General features: G+C 38.2%; 1 protein-coding gene across 9 annotated transcripts in view; it reads left to right on the forward strand.

The window, feature by feature from the left end:
• C5H8orf34 (chromosome 5 C8orf34 homolog) overlaps positions 1-17,477 on the forward strand; it is a 374,916-nt gene that overhangs the window by 136,773 nt on the left and 220,666 nt on the right. For all 9 annotated transcript variants that reach the window (XM_075971373.1, XM_075971372.1, XM_075971377.1 and 6 more), the window contains 2 exons: positions 3,324-3,496; positions 10,711-10,877. In XM_075971373.1, the coding sequence (XP_075827488.1) occupies positions 3,324-3,496; positions 10,711-10,877 (340 nt within the window). The remainder of the gene's footprint in view (positions 1-3,323; positions 3,497-10,710; positions 10,878-17,477) is intronic.

Below are 17,477 nucleotides of genomic sequence, written 5' to 3' on the forward strand. Positions count from 1 at the left end.
TTGTGTAAGGGATAGAATCTGTGTTCTGGGAATTGATCCCCACTCTTACCCATTATACTGTTGACCTTCAAACTTCTCCTTTCCCTTTCCTTCTCCAGTTGCTTTGTGTAATTATATTCAGGAAGGCCTGGCTTCCGGTAAACTATAAATGTGAATCAAAGGAAACCAGAGAGAGGGACATGTTTGTTTTCAAATAACTCCCCAGAGTGAAGCCTCTTACTGTGTATGACCTGCAGCCATTATGGGTGCTTGTATTCCATTTATAATTGATGCTATAAAAACTACTTGCAAACAGAGGAGCTAAAATGTAGTAACAAAGCTTGACAGCAAGAGCATCATAGTAAATGTGTTCTGAACCAGACAATAAGAGTGACTTCCTTTGTATTATTCATGTGAAGGCTTATCAGGGTGACTAGTAAAACACAGCATGCTCTAAGTTTTTCCTTCAGTAACTGTGGCCAAGTTTTAGAGAAAAAAAAAGTGTGTGAGTGTATAGAAAATTCCACTAAGGACTGAACCAAGGTGTTTTAACTATTCTCTGCTGAGGCAGCAGGGAGAATAAAAGCTAGTGGGGAAAATTCTATTAGCTTTGTGGTGACAATATTTTCTAACTCAGGCTATATCTGAATTAGCTCATCATGCATGGGTGTTTTAGATTGTAATCAAGTCAAACATTTAGTGAGTTTTCGTGTATGAGTTTCTTACATACTCTCATTCTGTCTCTGGTTATTGCCCAGGGTTCAGCAGCCCTGAAACTGTGTCAGCCTTCAACACACAGACTGGACTAAACCCTGAGCTTTGACAGTGCTCGGAATTATTGTTCCCACTTTCCTACCGCTCCTCTTATCTTGGTTATCCAAAGCTCTACCATCGAACTCCACTTCCCATAGCCTAATGATTCATCCCCTTGCCATTTTATATCACATGAGAACAACAAAAGCCGTGAATGCCTCCTCTGCTACTTCTCACGGCATTACTTTTCTTTATATCAGCATCGAGTCAATGCTTCCCCTCCAAAGAATCTCTAATTCACAAAAGAAGCCACTTTATCTAAATACTAGTTTTAGTGGAAGTTTTTGGGGTTTTTTTTTTGTTATAACATTTACAGTGACAGAATTAATCTTTTTTTATATCCACTTTGAAGCTCCAATAATTTTTACTTTTTTTCTCTCCTTTTTGGTTGTTCGAGACAGGGTTTCTCTGTAGCCTTGGAGCCTGTCCTAAAACTATTTTAATTTTAATCGGATGTGGTGGCTCATGTCTATAATCCCAGCATGTGTGAAGCAGAGGCAGGCAAACCTCTGTGAGCGCAGGCCAACCTGATCTACAGTATAAATTCTCCGCGAGCCAAGACTACGCAGCCATACACACCTCTGCTCTCTGTCTCTGTGTGTTTGCTTAAATATATTTAAATTTTATTTGATGTTATGTGATTGTGTACTTTTAAAAATAGTTTGATTCATTAAAACATTTTTAGAAAGATATATACACAGAAATATGTTTGCTGGGCTTAATCCAATCCAAACAAAATACAAAAAAAAATCTGTTCGATCTATTGCACATGAACAGACTAAGTTGAACAATTTTCAATTAAATAGAGGTACTTGTTTCTTCCATTTCTTTGACAAGATTACCAAAGAAAGATCTTGATGCATTCAGAAAAGTCCAAGTCAACAAGTCTTGTTTTTAATCCGGTTATATAGTAGCTTCCCAACTGCCCTGACCCGTGTGCATCTCTCTCAATTGCCCAGCTATTTCTCACTAAATTTCTGTGCTGGCTGGAGTTAACCATCCCAAATATCAAGCCATTTATACCCTCTGCGTGTTCCATTTTCCAATAGCAGTGATGTCTAGCACTTCATTTAACTTCCCAGCAAGCAACCAAAGGGTTACTTCTGAATCTCTGCTGTTCTCGGCATTTTTTCGTGCCAAATCTTAAGTCCTAGGTCATCTTTTTATTTACTGTTCCTGAAGCCACTTGTAACTTTCTTTTATTACCAATTCTTATGCTCCTGTGAGCTGATAGCAATGACAATCTGTTTCTATTCTATCCCACTATATAAATAAAATTAATTATTAATATTTAGTCAACGCCCAGCCTTTTCCCTGTAACTCGGAGAAATGTCAATTAAGTATATTCTAAGTCACATTTTGTGTGGTCTTGATTTTTAAGTTAGTATCTAAACTATTATGTGTTGTTTTAAATATTGTGTTTTTATTACATCTGTATATTTAGACATTGTATTTATTATATTCTACAATACATTTGCATACTATATGTGAATTACAAAGGCACAGAACATCAGGTCTGAATTTTTGAAGACTTGTTCAAAATTCTCCTAATAGTGAAAGTTTTCAGTAAAAGAGATTTAAAAAGACTGTGTTTCTCAAACCAGGACATTTCATGTGCTATACAGTACATATTTGTCATGGAATATTGAAAAGATAAGGAAATGCCAAGCCAAGATGTTAAAATCACCTACAATCTCTCCTTTTAAATCATACCATTACTAAAAGTTGCTCCTTATTGCTATTGCTTTCCCCAGTACATCAGGTAGCTCTTATTACATACTAAGATTTAGTAAAAACTAGTGAATTAACAGATGAGCGAATTGTGAATCAAATGGTGACTATAAGTCCACATGAGGCTTCAGACGAAAATTTGATTATATAGATATTTCTTTATAATGACTTTTTCACTTAAGTTATATCTAGTTGTCACATATATTCATATTCTCCATCAATATTTTCTTGGCTACATCATAGCAAACTGGTGAACTGAATGACTTGCCTCATTTCAAATATATAAAAAGAGACCAACATGTTTTCAGCTAACCTGACCTACTTGTCATGGATAGTTTCCTGTTTCCTGTTTCTACTGTTGACCTGAAAGTCCCGGATGCATCACAGTGGGAGAAATGCATCCTTTTCACCCTACATCCTCATGGTTGTGTCTTCTGGCTGCAGCTCATTGCTTGCAGAGCAATTACTCGCTTTTCCCAACTTTGGTGCAACACCCTTGCACACTGCCGACCTAACAGCCTCTCTTTCCCTCCACCTAGAATGCTGGTTCCAAGCTTCCTTTCTGGGAATGCATGCAGCTCTGCAGATCTAAATCCCAAGGTTTCACTCCTAGGTATTTAATCACTGTGATCTCCAGGGATTAGCCTAAATCACAGAAGAAGGCATTGAGCAGAAAGGGAAAGAAACGAAAGGACATTTTGGTTCCAGTGAGCCCAAACACCTGGACGATGCTAGTTTCCTGTTATCTGTTAAGAAGAAAAGGCAATCTAAAGCAGGGCCTTTTATTTTTGTACCTTCAGGAAACAGTGGCTTTCAATTCTTCTCTTCTGAGACCCCGCGTGATTGGGGAGTGGATTGGCAGAGCAGAAAATGACGCTGATCCCCTCGCGGCTGAGATGCTGCAGCCCCCAGTTCCACGGAGTAAGAACGACCCATGGGAAAGTGAAGAGAGCAGCTCTAGCCCCGCAGGAAGGTGAGGCGGACTTCCTTGGTGAATCTGTATTAGTAGTCATTAAACGAGAAAAGCAACTAAACCTAAGTACACAAGTCTTCTCATAAAACTGTTAGACTCTGCATGTGATAAAATAATGAACTAGATTTTGATTCCATAATGTTCCCTAAAATACATAATTAGACTCATTTAAAAAATTAATGGTTTACTCTGTTTAGAACTTAAGGCAACCGAATAGAGAAAGGATGCTTGCCCAGTCTGACAATCTGAGTTCGACCCCTCTAGGGACCACACCCACACAACAGGAGGGAAAAACCCAACCGATTGTCCTCTGACATCCGTGTACACGTGAAAAGAGCATGAGAATTCAAGTGCAACCACACACAAACACACATTCGCTCAGTTAACTAAACAAAAAAATTGTAGTAAAAACTCTAAAAAACAATACTGTTATTTAGATTATATTCTTAAAGTATGCTCTCCTCACTTGGGCAGCCTTGAACTTGAACTTAGGACTTTATACATATGCTAAACAAGCACTCTGCCTCTGAGTATCCTACCTGGGTTTGTGTCTTAATTTTTTTTTCTTTCTTTAGTGAGCTCTGTTTCTTTGCTACTAACACCAAGAGGAGAAATAGCTCCAAGGTTTTGAGCTGTAAGCAAACACCTGCAATAACGTTGGGCAGTGGGATAGGAGTTGGATGAGGGAGACTCAATAGTGCTAGAAAGATGAAATCATGAGTGAACAAGGGAACCACGGAGTGGGTAAGAATTAGGAGGGACAGTTAAGGTGGACTACCGAGAAAAGTCTTTCTTACACTCACTTCAGTTTACAAATGGTAAATATAATTATTATGCTTTCTTGGGTTTAATTTATAAGCTATAATGTTTTAGGAACTTAAAAGTACATATGTTTTTTATTACTTCTCTATTGCTGTGAAGGGACACCGTTACCACAGCAGCTTTTAAGTAGAAGCATTTAATTCACCTGTGGGTCACGACCATAAGAAAACACAGTTTCTGATGATCTTGCAACAGAGACATCGCTCAGGAGCAAAATAGTTATGAAGTAGCAATGAAAATTAATTTATGGTTGGTTTCTTTCTTTATTTATTTATTATGTATACAATATTCTGTCTGTGTGTATGCCTGCAGGCCAGAAGAGGGCACCAGACCCCTTTACAGATGGTTGTGAGCCACCATGTGGTTGCTGGGAACTGAACTCAGGACCTTTGGAAGAGCAGGCAATGCTCTTAACCTCTGAGCCGTCTCTCCAGCCCATGGTTGGTTTCTTCAAACCATTGGAAATATGTGTTCTTCTAATGGTTGAGGCCCACTGGTCAAGAATCACTGATTTAATTGGTGGCTTGCTTACAGTTTCAGAGTGTTAGTCCATGACCATCATGGTAGTGATATGGTGGCAGGCAGATCTGGCGTTGAAGCAGTAGCTTAAAAACATACATGGTGGCCTGCAAGCAGCAGGCAGCAGGCAGCAGGTTGGGGGAGAGCCAAACTGGGCATGGTGGGCTTTGGAATCGCCGAAGCCCACTCCTGTAACACACGCCCTCTTAAGGCCACATCTCCCAATCCTTCCCAAACAGTCCATCAAATAGGAGCCAGACATTCAACTATCTGAGCTTATGGGGCATCTTATTCCAAGCGCCCTTATGTGAAACTCTCATTTGACTCCGACTCTGGTACCTAGAATGGTGGCAGGACATCTGCCATAAGCATCCTCGTGCTGAGACAGGGCACCTTGGAGATGTGAGATCATGTCTATTAGATAACGCATTTTCATCATTACCATTTTTGTACCCTATGAGGTACAAATCAAAAAAGAAAATGGGAGAGCCAATGAAACTGAAGTGCAAATAATTATGAGAGGCAAGAATTATGAAAGACAGATAATGCATTTAATATTGATGAATGAAAAGGTGGCAGGACCAGAAGTCCCTGTGACTACTATTAGTTGGTCTCCACCATAGGCTTTTTCTCTGCCCCTCATAGCCACGGGAACTTTGTATTTCCTATGTTAAACTTACTGTCAACCAATAGCTTTTTTCTCCTCAAGGAGAGAAAATTGTGCTTTCTTTAATGCAAAAGCTTTCAAGGTTGCTTGGCTCTCACTTACCACTTGGCTTAAGGGAAAGAAGTTCAGAATACTCATTAATGTGCTTCAAGTTTTGAGAAAATTGATTCCGTTTATATGAGAAATAGCCTTAAATTATTGAAATAGTTGAAGTACCCTGAAAGGAGAAGCAGGTCATTTCTGAAAGTTCATTTCTCTTCTGGGAAACGCCAGATCAATTTCACCTGTCAATGAGGGTCGTTTCCTTCCTAATGCCAGCCCTATGAAACTCAATAGACCTTTATCCGTATTCACTGGTAGAGCTTTAATTCTAAAATGCAAAACAGAGAAGTGTCAACTTTCATCATGCTCTCATTGATTCATAAATCTATCCAGAGCTGTTTAGTGCAAGCATTAGTTTTACTAAAACTCTGTTTTCTCCCTCACTTCAGTGAGCTCTTATTCCCCTGAGATTCTCAATCTTAGTTGTATCTCTTGCTCAGTCCATGAGGTTTTTTCTCAAATATTTGTTCTTGTGTCCTAAAAAGTCATCTCAGTCTCAATTAACTCTGTATTTAAAGAGGTAAAATGTCACTTGTGGACTGAAAAGGTAACAAAGTCCTGGCTAAATCCCAATTACTTCAGAAACGTTACATGTATGTAGAAATCACATGTGAAAAAAGGATAGCTCAGGTTACAAACTGTATTTCTCTTGTCTTCAATTTCAAAGCAAGATTCCTGAGTTTAAACTGTATAAATAAGAAATGCTGGATATAAAGTTTTAAAGGTTCTAGTATATAATTATAGAGTTAGCCATGGTCATTAAATACTAATACACATGCTATAGCTTAACAATCTTACACATTGAGATTTTAAGAATAATGACATTCCAAACTGCTCAAAGAAAATTTGATTTTCAAGCTTTATTTGATCTATTTTTCTTTTCTCACCAAGGCTGGCACATAGCTATTTTCAATAAATATCGGTTGCATGAGTGTGGGAGGTGTGGGCTATCATGAGGCCCATGCTAAACAGAGCTTATTCACAAAAAAAAATTGTCAACAGTCTGTTATTTTTGGTCCATTTCTCTAACTTGGCCTGTCCTATAGAAAAGTAAAGAAAAAAAAAAGTCATATCTGAGTGGCCATTATTGTGATACTCAGCACATATACAACTTTTCCTTTTATGCTAAACAACAGATATAAACTGGACATTCACCACTAGACTAGAGAATTAAACTAATGGCAAACCAAATCTTGGAAGTACTTCCTCATACCAAGGTCCCTAATCTAATTTACGCGTCTTACTGAAGGAAAGCTTCACAGACCTACATGATTCTAGTCCTTCATTATGTATCATGTGCAATACACAATAATACAAGAGTCACAAGTTTGCCTGAGGTGCCTGTGACCAAAGTCACCTGGGATGGTTGCAATGGCCGTTCAACAAAACAATTCTACAGATCACGAAAAGCAATCACTGTTTTTCCACAATGATACTTCAAGGTTAAAGTAATTCTAAAAAACGGCTGTTTGTTCTAATATCTACTCTGATACAGGGATTCTGCTAAATTCCTACAGCAGGTTACAGTTAAAGCAATTGTAAGGACAGACAGATAAATTAATAGAATAACCTTGAGACACCAGTGCTCAGATTATGGACCTTGGTGATCCTTGGATGGTCTCAAGACATCTCTGGATCTTTCGCTGTTACATTCAAAACGGTGTATGAATATGATGAAAGGGATGTCCCTGACTCTACTTTATTGAATTCTTTAATTAAGAATTAAGAGAGCTCAAGACACGAAAACAACCCAATAAGGACAGAAGTGGAGGGGTTATGGGGAATGAATGAAGACTTTTTTGTTTGTTCATAGTTCCCTGATTCTAAAGCTTGCCTAGCTAGTTATTAGGAAAGCATACAAACCCACTGACATTTACAGCTTTTTAAAATTTTATTTATTTTAGATCCTGACCACATTTTCTCTTCCCTCCTTGCTTCCCATTACCTCCATCTGCACCCCCATCCACTTCTCTGTTTCTGTTCAGAAGGAGACAGGCCTCCCATGGGTAGCAATAAAGCATAGAATATCAAGTTGCCTTAAACTAAACATCCCCTCACTTACTCAGGCTGGGCAAGGCAATGCTGTATGAGAAATAGGTTCCAAAAAGAGGCAGCCAAGGAGTTAGAGACAGCCCTTGCTCCCATTGTTAGTAGTCCAACAAGAAGACAAAGCTACACAACTATCACATACATGCAGAATGCCTAGGTCAGTCCCATGCAGGGCCCCTGGTTGCCAGTTCAGTCTCTGTGAGCTTCTATGAGGCAAGTTGTCTCTGTGGATTTTGTTGTGATATCCTTGACTCCTTTTGCTCCTAAAATTATTCCTTTCTTCAGCAGGTTTCCCAGAGCTCAGCCCAATATTGGCTGTGGGGCTCTATTTTTGTTTCCATTAACTATTGATGAAGACTCTTTGGTGACAATTAGGGCAGTCACTAATCTGACTATAGGAGATAATAGTTCAGGTTACATATCTGCTATTGCTAGGGTCATTCTTGTGGATTCTTGGGAGTTTCCCTTTCATCGGGTTTCTTCCTGACCCCAAAATGTCCCTCTTTCCAGTCATCTATTTCAGGAATGTGCTGAGCCTCTAGTGTTTTTAGTTGAATGTGTACAGAATCCCCAGTGTTCTTTGGAAGAGATTGAATGTGTGCAGAACCTCCAGCATCCTTAGAAGACCCACCCATCCTTTCTTCTCATCTTACCCAGCACTCTGCACTTCCTGACTGCCTGCATCATAGCCTTCTTTCCACCTCCTCTGTTCTTAGGCTGTGATGCTGGAGGAAAAGGAGGTGTGATCTCTACCGATAATCCTTGCCCATTGCCTTCTCTCTTAAGTAATCTGCTCTTTTCTTTTTCCATAGTATATATGTCTTCCAAACATGACCTAGGAATCCCATCAGTCACCCTTTACATCTACCCAACATTTTCTCATAGCAGCAATGTAACCAATCCTCATGTCAGTCTCCTCGTGAACATATCATTTCTTCGCGCTCTATCTGGCTTGACAAAAGAGGCAGCATAAGCAGCTCTGCTCCAAACCTAGCCTCTCTCTTTCTATGCTTGAATTTTACCCTTTCACCCACTCCCTCTCTCTATAATTTCTTAGATTTTGTTGTCATTTTCTGGAATCTTAATATCATCTCAGGTACTTCACTACCCCTCATCGTCTCCTTCTCTGTCGTTTTCTCTGGTGCCCGAAACTAGAACCCAGAGCACACCATTTGCTTCTCATTTACCTACTTCTCATTCTTCTCTTTAACGAGCTCTGTCACAGCCCATCACTGAGATCAGATCCCTTTAATTCTTTTTGTTTCTTCCTTTCATATATGTATATATTTGTATATATATTCACTATCACACACATATATGTATAATATATATATATTCAGTAACACAATAACCATTTATAGTGGGTGCCTTATAAATTATGAAAATTTCATAGGACACACAGAGCTCTAACATAATAGCCAAATCATACAAGACACAATTTTATAAAATACCATTCATGCCCAAAATCTTAAAAACCACACCTGAGTACTGAAAGTCAGTACTGATGTCTGCCTTAGGTAACACAGGTGGTAGAATTACCTGGAAATGAGGGGAAACAGTCATCATAAAAATGCTTTCATGAGTAATTGCAGATTCCTGGTAATAAATAAACATACTAAATAATAATATGAAACACAAATTATAGAAGTGTCATGAAAATTATAGCACTGACAAGAATCCACAGAAATAAAAAGAGTGCAGTCCTGGTGATAGGGCAGACTTGACAGACAATAGAATTAGAGACTACGGTAGCAGATCTATTCAATTGGCCTGTTCTGAACAACTGAGAGAAAACAAATTGAAGAGAAAAGTTGATATGGAGTCTGGAGATATTGCTCAGAGGTTTAGAGCATTTGCTGCTCTTATAGGGGACCTGGGCTTGGTTCTCACATCAAGCTGCTCACAACCACCTGTGTTCTCAAGTTTCAGGGGAACCAATGCCGGCTTCTGGTTCTGCATGCATGTGTTGCCTAGACATGCACTCAGCACACACACATACATATGATACAGCTTCAGTGACCTGTGGGTAAATAAGGAAAGGACTGAAATTCTTATCAAGTGACAAGAAGAAAGGGGAAAGTGGGTAGGTTGGAAAGGAATTGGGAGTGACAGCCAAAAAATTACTGAACAGCTAGAAACTATGGAACACAAGGCGGGAGAATGCCCAGGCATTTTACACAGAAGAACTTAAGTAAGCATCTAGAAAGCAGCATCAAAGAAGGAATCGTTTTAGACAACAAGTGTAACTTTTCTTTTTCATGTGTGAGTGTTTGCCTGCATGTTTATCTGTGCACTATGTGTGTGTCTGGTGCCCATAAAGAAGGTGTTGGAACTCATGAGCTGTCATGGGAATGCTGGGAACTGAACCCTGCTTCTCTGTAGGAGCAGCAAGTATTCTTAACTGCTATGGCATTTGATCTGCCCTGAAAGAAGAAATTTGAGAGGCAGGCAGAGGTAAATATCAAGCTGCCTGTATGGGAACAATCATTAGAATAGGAAGAGTTTTTCATCTAAAATATGAGAGCAAAGGGAAGCACCCAAAGTGCTATGGACCATAAGTCTAGTGAAACTGGGTCCAGCAAAACTTTCCCTAAGGTGAGAGGGAATGCAAACAAAGGAGGTGACCACAGGGAGTCACGGAGCAGCAGGAGGGAGGAAGCTGTGACTATAAGTAGTAGGTTTTGATTAAAATGAATAAAACAAGATGCCACCAGTATTCTAACACTTGTGGCTTATATGACATATAGTTGCTGAAATCAGGGAATGATTTAGATGTTCTAGCTCCTGCAAGATCAAAAAAGCTGATAAGTATGTGTCTGAGTCATGGGGCAGCAATCAGAAGAAACACTTCATGCTGGGAGGGCAAACGCTTGCATCTCCACATTGGGGGATGAATTGAGTACTAAGGGATGTGTCAGAAACATGCTATTTTCTTTATCCTGGGGGAAAACAAGCAATGTGCCATACGTTTATGTGATACAGTAGTGGAACGAGAGTGCATTAGTTCAGTAGATTTTCATTACCGGCCACAGCTAACACATCAATATTTCTTCAGCTTAAAGATGGAGCCCAAGACGAAAGGGTTAAAACAGCAGCAGCAGCAGCATAAGAAACTTCTGGCTGCAATGCTTTCCCAGGATTCCTTCGAGTCTGTCCACAGCCCCACCCCATCTGTCATAGAAGAAGACATTGACAATGAAGACGATGCAATGGAGTTGCTGGGTAATTTTAAAAATTAATCATTTCTCTTTCTCCTCTTTTCTGGCATTGTAAAGGCGTGCAGGAATTGAGGTATTTTAAACGTTTTGAGTAGTTTTGTCTAAGGCAAAGGGAGCCCTTGAGAGTACACTTTCTTTCCATTAGAGCTTTATAAAGTTGCATGTAAGAAGCAAACTGAATCCCTGGACGCATGTGTAACACTCCCTAGACTCTACTGTGTGCTCCGTGTATGCAGCGCTCCACACTCTGACTTCTTCCAACTTTATTCCTTGTGCAATTGTGATCAAATGCAAATCTGTCTGTTTCGTTCTTTTTGATTACACCTATTGTCTTTAAAATATACCCTCTTCCTCATAAGTCCCTCTGATTGTAAGGTTGCTGTAGAAAAATATCGTAAAATTGAAAGATGTTGGCAGTAAATTGATGTTTGATGTTTTTTATAACTGATAGGAAGTTCTGCATAGATTTTAAAGTCTTCAGAGACTCAGTACCTTCACAAAACTTCATTCATGTGGTAGGTCTAGTTTTCTTTTTGTAGGTTTTTTTCTTTTTTTTTTTTTGGTGGTTCAAGTATGTAATCTTGTTCCAATAGAAATTTATTCATAAAAATGGTTAATTTTAATTAATTGAAACTCATTTTGGGAAATCACTTTTTTGGGGAAGGGGAACAAGATTCCTTGTGTGGCTCTGGCTGTCTTGAAGCTCACTCTGCAGACCAGGCTGGCCTGGAACTCAGAGATCCACCTTCCTCTGCCTACCAACTACTGGAATTAAAGGAGTGCACTGTCATGCCTGACTGGAAAATCAGTTTTACATAAGAGGAACATGAAATTTTCTTTGCAAGTAATCCAAGTGTAAAATGGTGTGTTTTTATTTGAGTGGTACTATTTATTCTTTTATATAGAATTAGTTAGGACAATTTGGATATGCTTTTATAACAACCTACCATTATATTTAAACTGAAAAGAGAAGAAATAATGTAATTACATTCAAATATGAATGCACAGGAAAAGTACTTTATTTAAAATTCTAGGCCATATTTCTAGGAATTAATGCTGATGGCAGTAAATTATTTTCAATAAGTGATTTTAGGTCTTCATGCATAAAACTGCAAAGGTGTCATTCAGTTGTTGGTGGCATGGTTGAAGATCTTTTCTAATGGTCTCATACCTACCTTGAGTCTAGAATTAAGGAGACTGTATCATGACACTTTTTGTTAGATACTATTGGGCTTTGTTTTCTTTTAAGCAATTAAGTCTTATTTGCCCACTTACAAATCATGCACGTGGAAGAGCCTCTCCATCTTGCCATGACACTTTCCTCCTTCCTTCATTCGCTACACAGACTTTGATCTTAGGACATAAATTAAAGTCATTTCTGTTTGTAGGAATTTTGCAGCCAGATCAAAAATGTAAACTCATCACTTCCACCTTGTTCTCTACCTGTGTTATCACAGCTGTCTTTAGGGGTGACTCTTAGTGCAGAAGTGGGGGCAGGGATCATGGCAAGCGTGTCTGAAAAAGCTGGTTTCTCTGCTTAGTCAAGGAGAGCAAGGAGGTATAAGCCGGAGAAGTGGAGGGTGAGCAGACTCCTGGGGGCTTGTTCACATAGGCAATGGACCTTTGGTGACTGTGCCTGTAAGAGGATTCCCTGCTGGTCAGCGACAGCAAAAGAATTGATCAAGGGACTCTAAGGAGGCTCACTCCATGCTGATTGTCTCTAGACTTCCCCTGCTCTCCTCACAAATGTCCAGCTTTCTAAGATGAAGACCAGAGGAGGCCTAGATGTCTTCCTCGTGATAAGCCATTAGCAACCAGCTCTCATTCATTCTTCTTCTCACTGTAGATATTTAACCTGTGTTCTGACCAGGTTTAATGGTAAAGAATAGTGAAAGCTTTCACTATGGGGTCTTACACAGCTCCCGTCTGGTGGCTGGTGGCGACACCACTCTCTAAGTGATGAGAGCTCCTATGATAGCAGGAAATGTTCAAGCATACAGAACAAGCCTTCAATAATGCCATGTGCAGTTGCCCTGGTTTAAGAAATGATTCCAGAGAAAAATGTGATTGCATACACCTGAAGAAAACACAGATGTTAATACCTTGAAAATTTATGGGAAATCAAAATTTAGGCATAGAATCATTATTAAGATGTAACAGATACTGGTGTTTTAAATATCTTTTGAGAATCTACAATATGTTGTAGAATGAGTTTGATATAATGTGTTTTTAAGGGTTCAGTTTGTCACTATCTATGCCATAATAAAATTAGCTGAAAATGTAACATGCATGGGAAGTTATCTGTAAATGTGAACTGATAAGTAAAAAATATGGTTCTTAGCCAATATCAATATATAAACGAATTACCCATTAATAAAATTGGTGGCTTAAGGGGTAATCTTTTAGTGAAAGTAGTAGATATAAATAAAACTAATTCTTGTTGTTGTCTTTATTGAAATGTAGTGTTGTTGATATATGCTGATTATATATTCACAACTGTTTAATTGTATGTCTGTACATTTATTCTGCAAACTATTAGGCATGTGAAAATATATTTTAAGATCCATTTTATGTTAATTTATACTGGACTACTTTAAATCCTACTCTTAAATTCTTAGTGGATAAATAACTCCTCGTTAAGTTAATATTGTCTACAGAGAATGAAGTATCTGAACTTTGAGTTTTAAAGAGATACCAATTTTAAGTATTTCTGAAAGTGACTCTAAATATACAAAATGCAGCTGAAAAAATCCTCATGCTCACCTCAAATGATGAAGTTTTCAACCATAAACATAAGACAGTCTCAATTATTTTGATGATTATATTGGCACATGATAATTAAAGTGAACAGAGATCACACTTCCTAAACATGTGCTAAAATCAAGAGTTTTTCAAAAAAGGTGTGAGACCAGACGAGTTCCCCAAAGCTTCTGTAGGTTCTCTTTCTTTATCCTCAAGGGGAACTTAAGGAGCTACTGAAGGACATTAGCTGTGTGAATGCCATCCCATTTCCCCTAAGCTGCATGTTTTTATCATCTTGTTATAACTATAACAGTAATACTTGTTTGATCATTTTCTATGTAGTTTATGCCAATTTATACTCATTAAAAAAACAAAACTAGAATTTAAAGGTACAACTACTTTATTATACACTTTAGTTTGGACTATTATAAAATATTTTGGGCCTTCTGAGATTTGACACAGAGGGAAATACCTAAAATTCATATTGCAGAGATGCTAAAACCATTAATTATACTTAGTTATACTTTTTGGCCTTAGCTTAAGATTATATAAATTTAAAACTTAATTTAAATCAACTCTCCATTGCCTCAAATAAATGTGGTTGTTATAAACATATTTTACTTGTTTATGATAAATAATTAAGTATAACTGGAGTGGCAGTCTTTGCTGAATACAGTTTTTAGGGTTATAATATACTACCGACTAAATGAACCCGTTAGTGAAATGTAAAGTGAACCTACTAGAGGGACTCATTAAGGTGTGGTGCTCTTTCAGCCAATTCTCTTGCACTGCGATGCGGTTTTGGAAAGATAAGCATTCACTCTCATGTGTTTGGTTAAAATGGAGTCTTTCTTCCATCAGAAATTTGCTATAAGACAAGAATGGGCCATTGCATCTGATGAGAGATAGATGCTGTCACTGTGGCGTGAAAACTAAAAGAAAAAGGTCCCAAATGTCTTTTATAAATTCCGTACCTACATGCCTACACTTTAATGACAACATCTGCAAGCCAGTCAAAAACAGAAGGGACAATCAACACAAGTCTCTCCAGTTTTGTTTCCTTATAGAATTGATAATTTGATGAGTCACAATAGCAGCTAAGTTGTTACTTTAAGATATACCAACATCTTTATAAAACTGATTCTTTATAAAAATTATGAAGACTTTCAAGCATTAAACTACTGGGTGTTTCAATATAACACTGAAGATTGCTTAAAAATATTAATTCATTCAGTATAGTACAAAAGTAAATTAATGAAAATTAGTGCCCATTTTAGAGAAAATACACTATAAGATATAGTACTTTAAAAACACTCAGAAGGTTAGTATTGAATATATTGAATAAAATGTTCTTAATTCAAGTAGGTTTTATCTTTATCTTTATATATATATATATATGATATTCCAACAAACTCCATTAATTTGCAGCTGATCACCACAATTAACTAAACCTTATAGAAGAGCTGCAAATAGATTTTTATAATTTCACTAACTCAACCAGTGCAACCTAAGACATCCTAAAGTTGTGTGAACTATCTGTCACATGCTAAATATTTCCCCTGTAGAATGCCTCTGCTCCTGTGTTGGCATCCACGCTTCTGAATTGGAACTTCAAATGGCTTCCATGTTATCATTGTCTGTGCCAATGCTGTAACAGACAGTCACTGTGTGGACCAAAAACTTTAATACTGTGCTTAACTCCTTCAGCTTTAATGCCATTTTAGAACATCTTCCAGCACACGCTTTCACAAGGCAAACTGTGCTGCTGCAGGGCGAGAATAAAGAACAGCATGAGGAACGTTACCTTATATTGTATTTAACTTTAAAAAGTTATTTGATCTTTAGAGTTTAGAGATAAGGGTGGATGTTGTGGGAAAGTGGATGGGCATGCTCTGTCTCTCAAGTCATTCATTCAGTTTTCGCAGGTTTAGTTCTTAAGTATGTATCTATCGCTTACAGAGCGGGTCTGAGTGTTTGTAATACCTCAAATTTGAACAAATAGACAAGGCTGATTTTCATGATTTGACTTGCCTGGGAATCTCTATGGCATGGGTTCACCTTTAAACAAGATGGCAGTGTTCTCTGCACCCAGGATTTTCTTCATTAGATTTAAATGCAGCTCATAAATCAGGTTTTACTCAGTAAAAATACCTTTCCCACTACTTCAGTAAATTCCATTGCAAGCAATCGGTTGAACTCCTAAGAATCTTAATAGAAAAGCTATGTACAGTACGTTAGGAGAGTCTATCATTCATGAGAAAGCTTTCTGAGTCACCCCCACTCATTTAAAGTGACTTTTGGAAACAGAGGTCTTGCTGACAAGCTTTTGCTCCCACAGTTGCTGGTATTGTATCTCCTGCCTTTCTTCCTGTTCACCGTACAGAAACACTGGCAGTGTGAATACTTTGACTTGAGAGTAACTGTGCTTATTCCTGCATGAATCCCAAAAAATTATTGCTTTTGGATTCTACTTTATTAAATTAAAACGTGAGATTATTTATTTCATTAAGTACTACTCCCCTCCTTTTTTACTGTCTAGATTAATTTTTCTTGTGTTTGAAATTCTATGCATGCTTCATTCTTTTCACTCTTTGGTTTTTTTTTTCTTTTCAGAGTTATCAGAGTTTTTGCTAATAGCAATAGATATTGTAGGTGGAGATTGCTCTTTAAATAAATAAAATACGAGATGCCACAGAACATATACATATACCGCCTGATAGCACTTGCATGGCATGTGAGAAGAAATGCTGCACTTTCTGCCTGTGAGAAACAGTCACTTAACAAAACACATTGATCCAGGAGAAGAAAATTAGTAGTTTGCCAACAAATTCTAAACACATAGACAAATTGTTCACAATGTTGATTTTACCTCAGGTGAAAATTTCTGAATAAGGGAAAACTGTTTCCAGTTATTTGTGTGTAGTTTTGCTGAATATATATTGATTGCTTGGACTAAAACATGCATAGTTTGCTACCTACTAATGGCAGCATTTAATGTGTTTTTCATAGGTGTGCTGTGACTTTTCACTAACCGTTTTGTGAGGTGTGAGCCACCGTGCGGTGTGCTGTAGGTGACATGGTTAGAGACCTGTGTTCTACTTCTAAAGACCAAACCATTTTTAGGCTGCCTCTTGCCAGTTTTGTCATTTTGATTTTATGTTGATTTTTAATCTTATACTAAGTTCCGAGTTACCAGCAATTAGTTTTAGAATGCTGCTGACACCACATACCCTCCCTACTCCATAGGCAAAGACATGGGGTAGCAAGATATTCTCAGAAAGTGACACATTCCTCTTCCATCGTAGATGACAAGAATACTGAAAAAAGGACATGAATTTATGTACAAAACTCTTCTCCCAAACCAAACTCTCTTTTTTAACCCCTGTCTGTTTTATGTGACTGGAGGCAGAAGAAAATCTGTGCTTTCTCTAACGAGGCAGCAATGCCTACCCACAGGAAGACACGGAGCTCTCAGGGCCAATGAAATGCTCAGAAAGAAAGGGCACAGAGGCCGAACAGGTGACCTCACACAAGCCTGCCATCTGCTAAGCAGAGGCGGTGATGTCTGAAACTTGTTTAGAATGCAGAGGAGATTGCTAGATTTATTTTTTCCTATAATGCATGGTTTATAGGAGGAAAACAAAATTATTTTGTGCATATGCAGAGGTTCATACTAATAAGGACAAAGCATGGGAAAGAATAGAAAATGGATGCAGTAGCAAATTCAGTCTGTAACTGAGGCTGGAGAGATGGCTCTATGGTTAAGAGCACTGGCTGCTCTTCCAGAAGATTTGGGTTCAGTTTCCAGCATTTACATGGCAGATCACAACTGTCTGTAACTCCAGTTCCAGAGAATCCAGCA

The sequence above is a fragment of the Microtus pennsylvanicus genome, chromosome 5 (genome assembly GCF_037038515.1).
Source record: "Microtus pennsylvanicus isolate mMicPen1 chromosome 5, mMicPen1.hap1, whole genome shotgun sequence".
NCBI lineage: Eukaryota > Metazoa > Chordata > Mammalia > Rodentia > Cricetidae > Microtus > Microtus pennsylvanicus.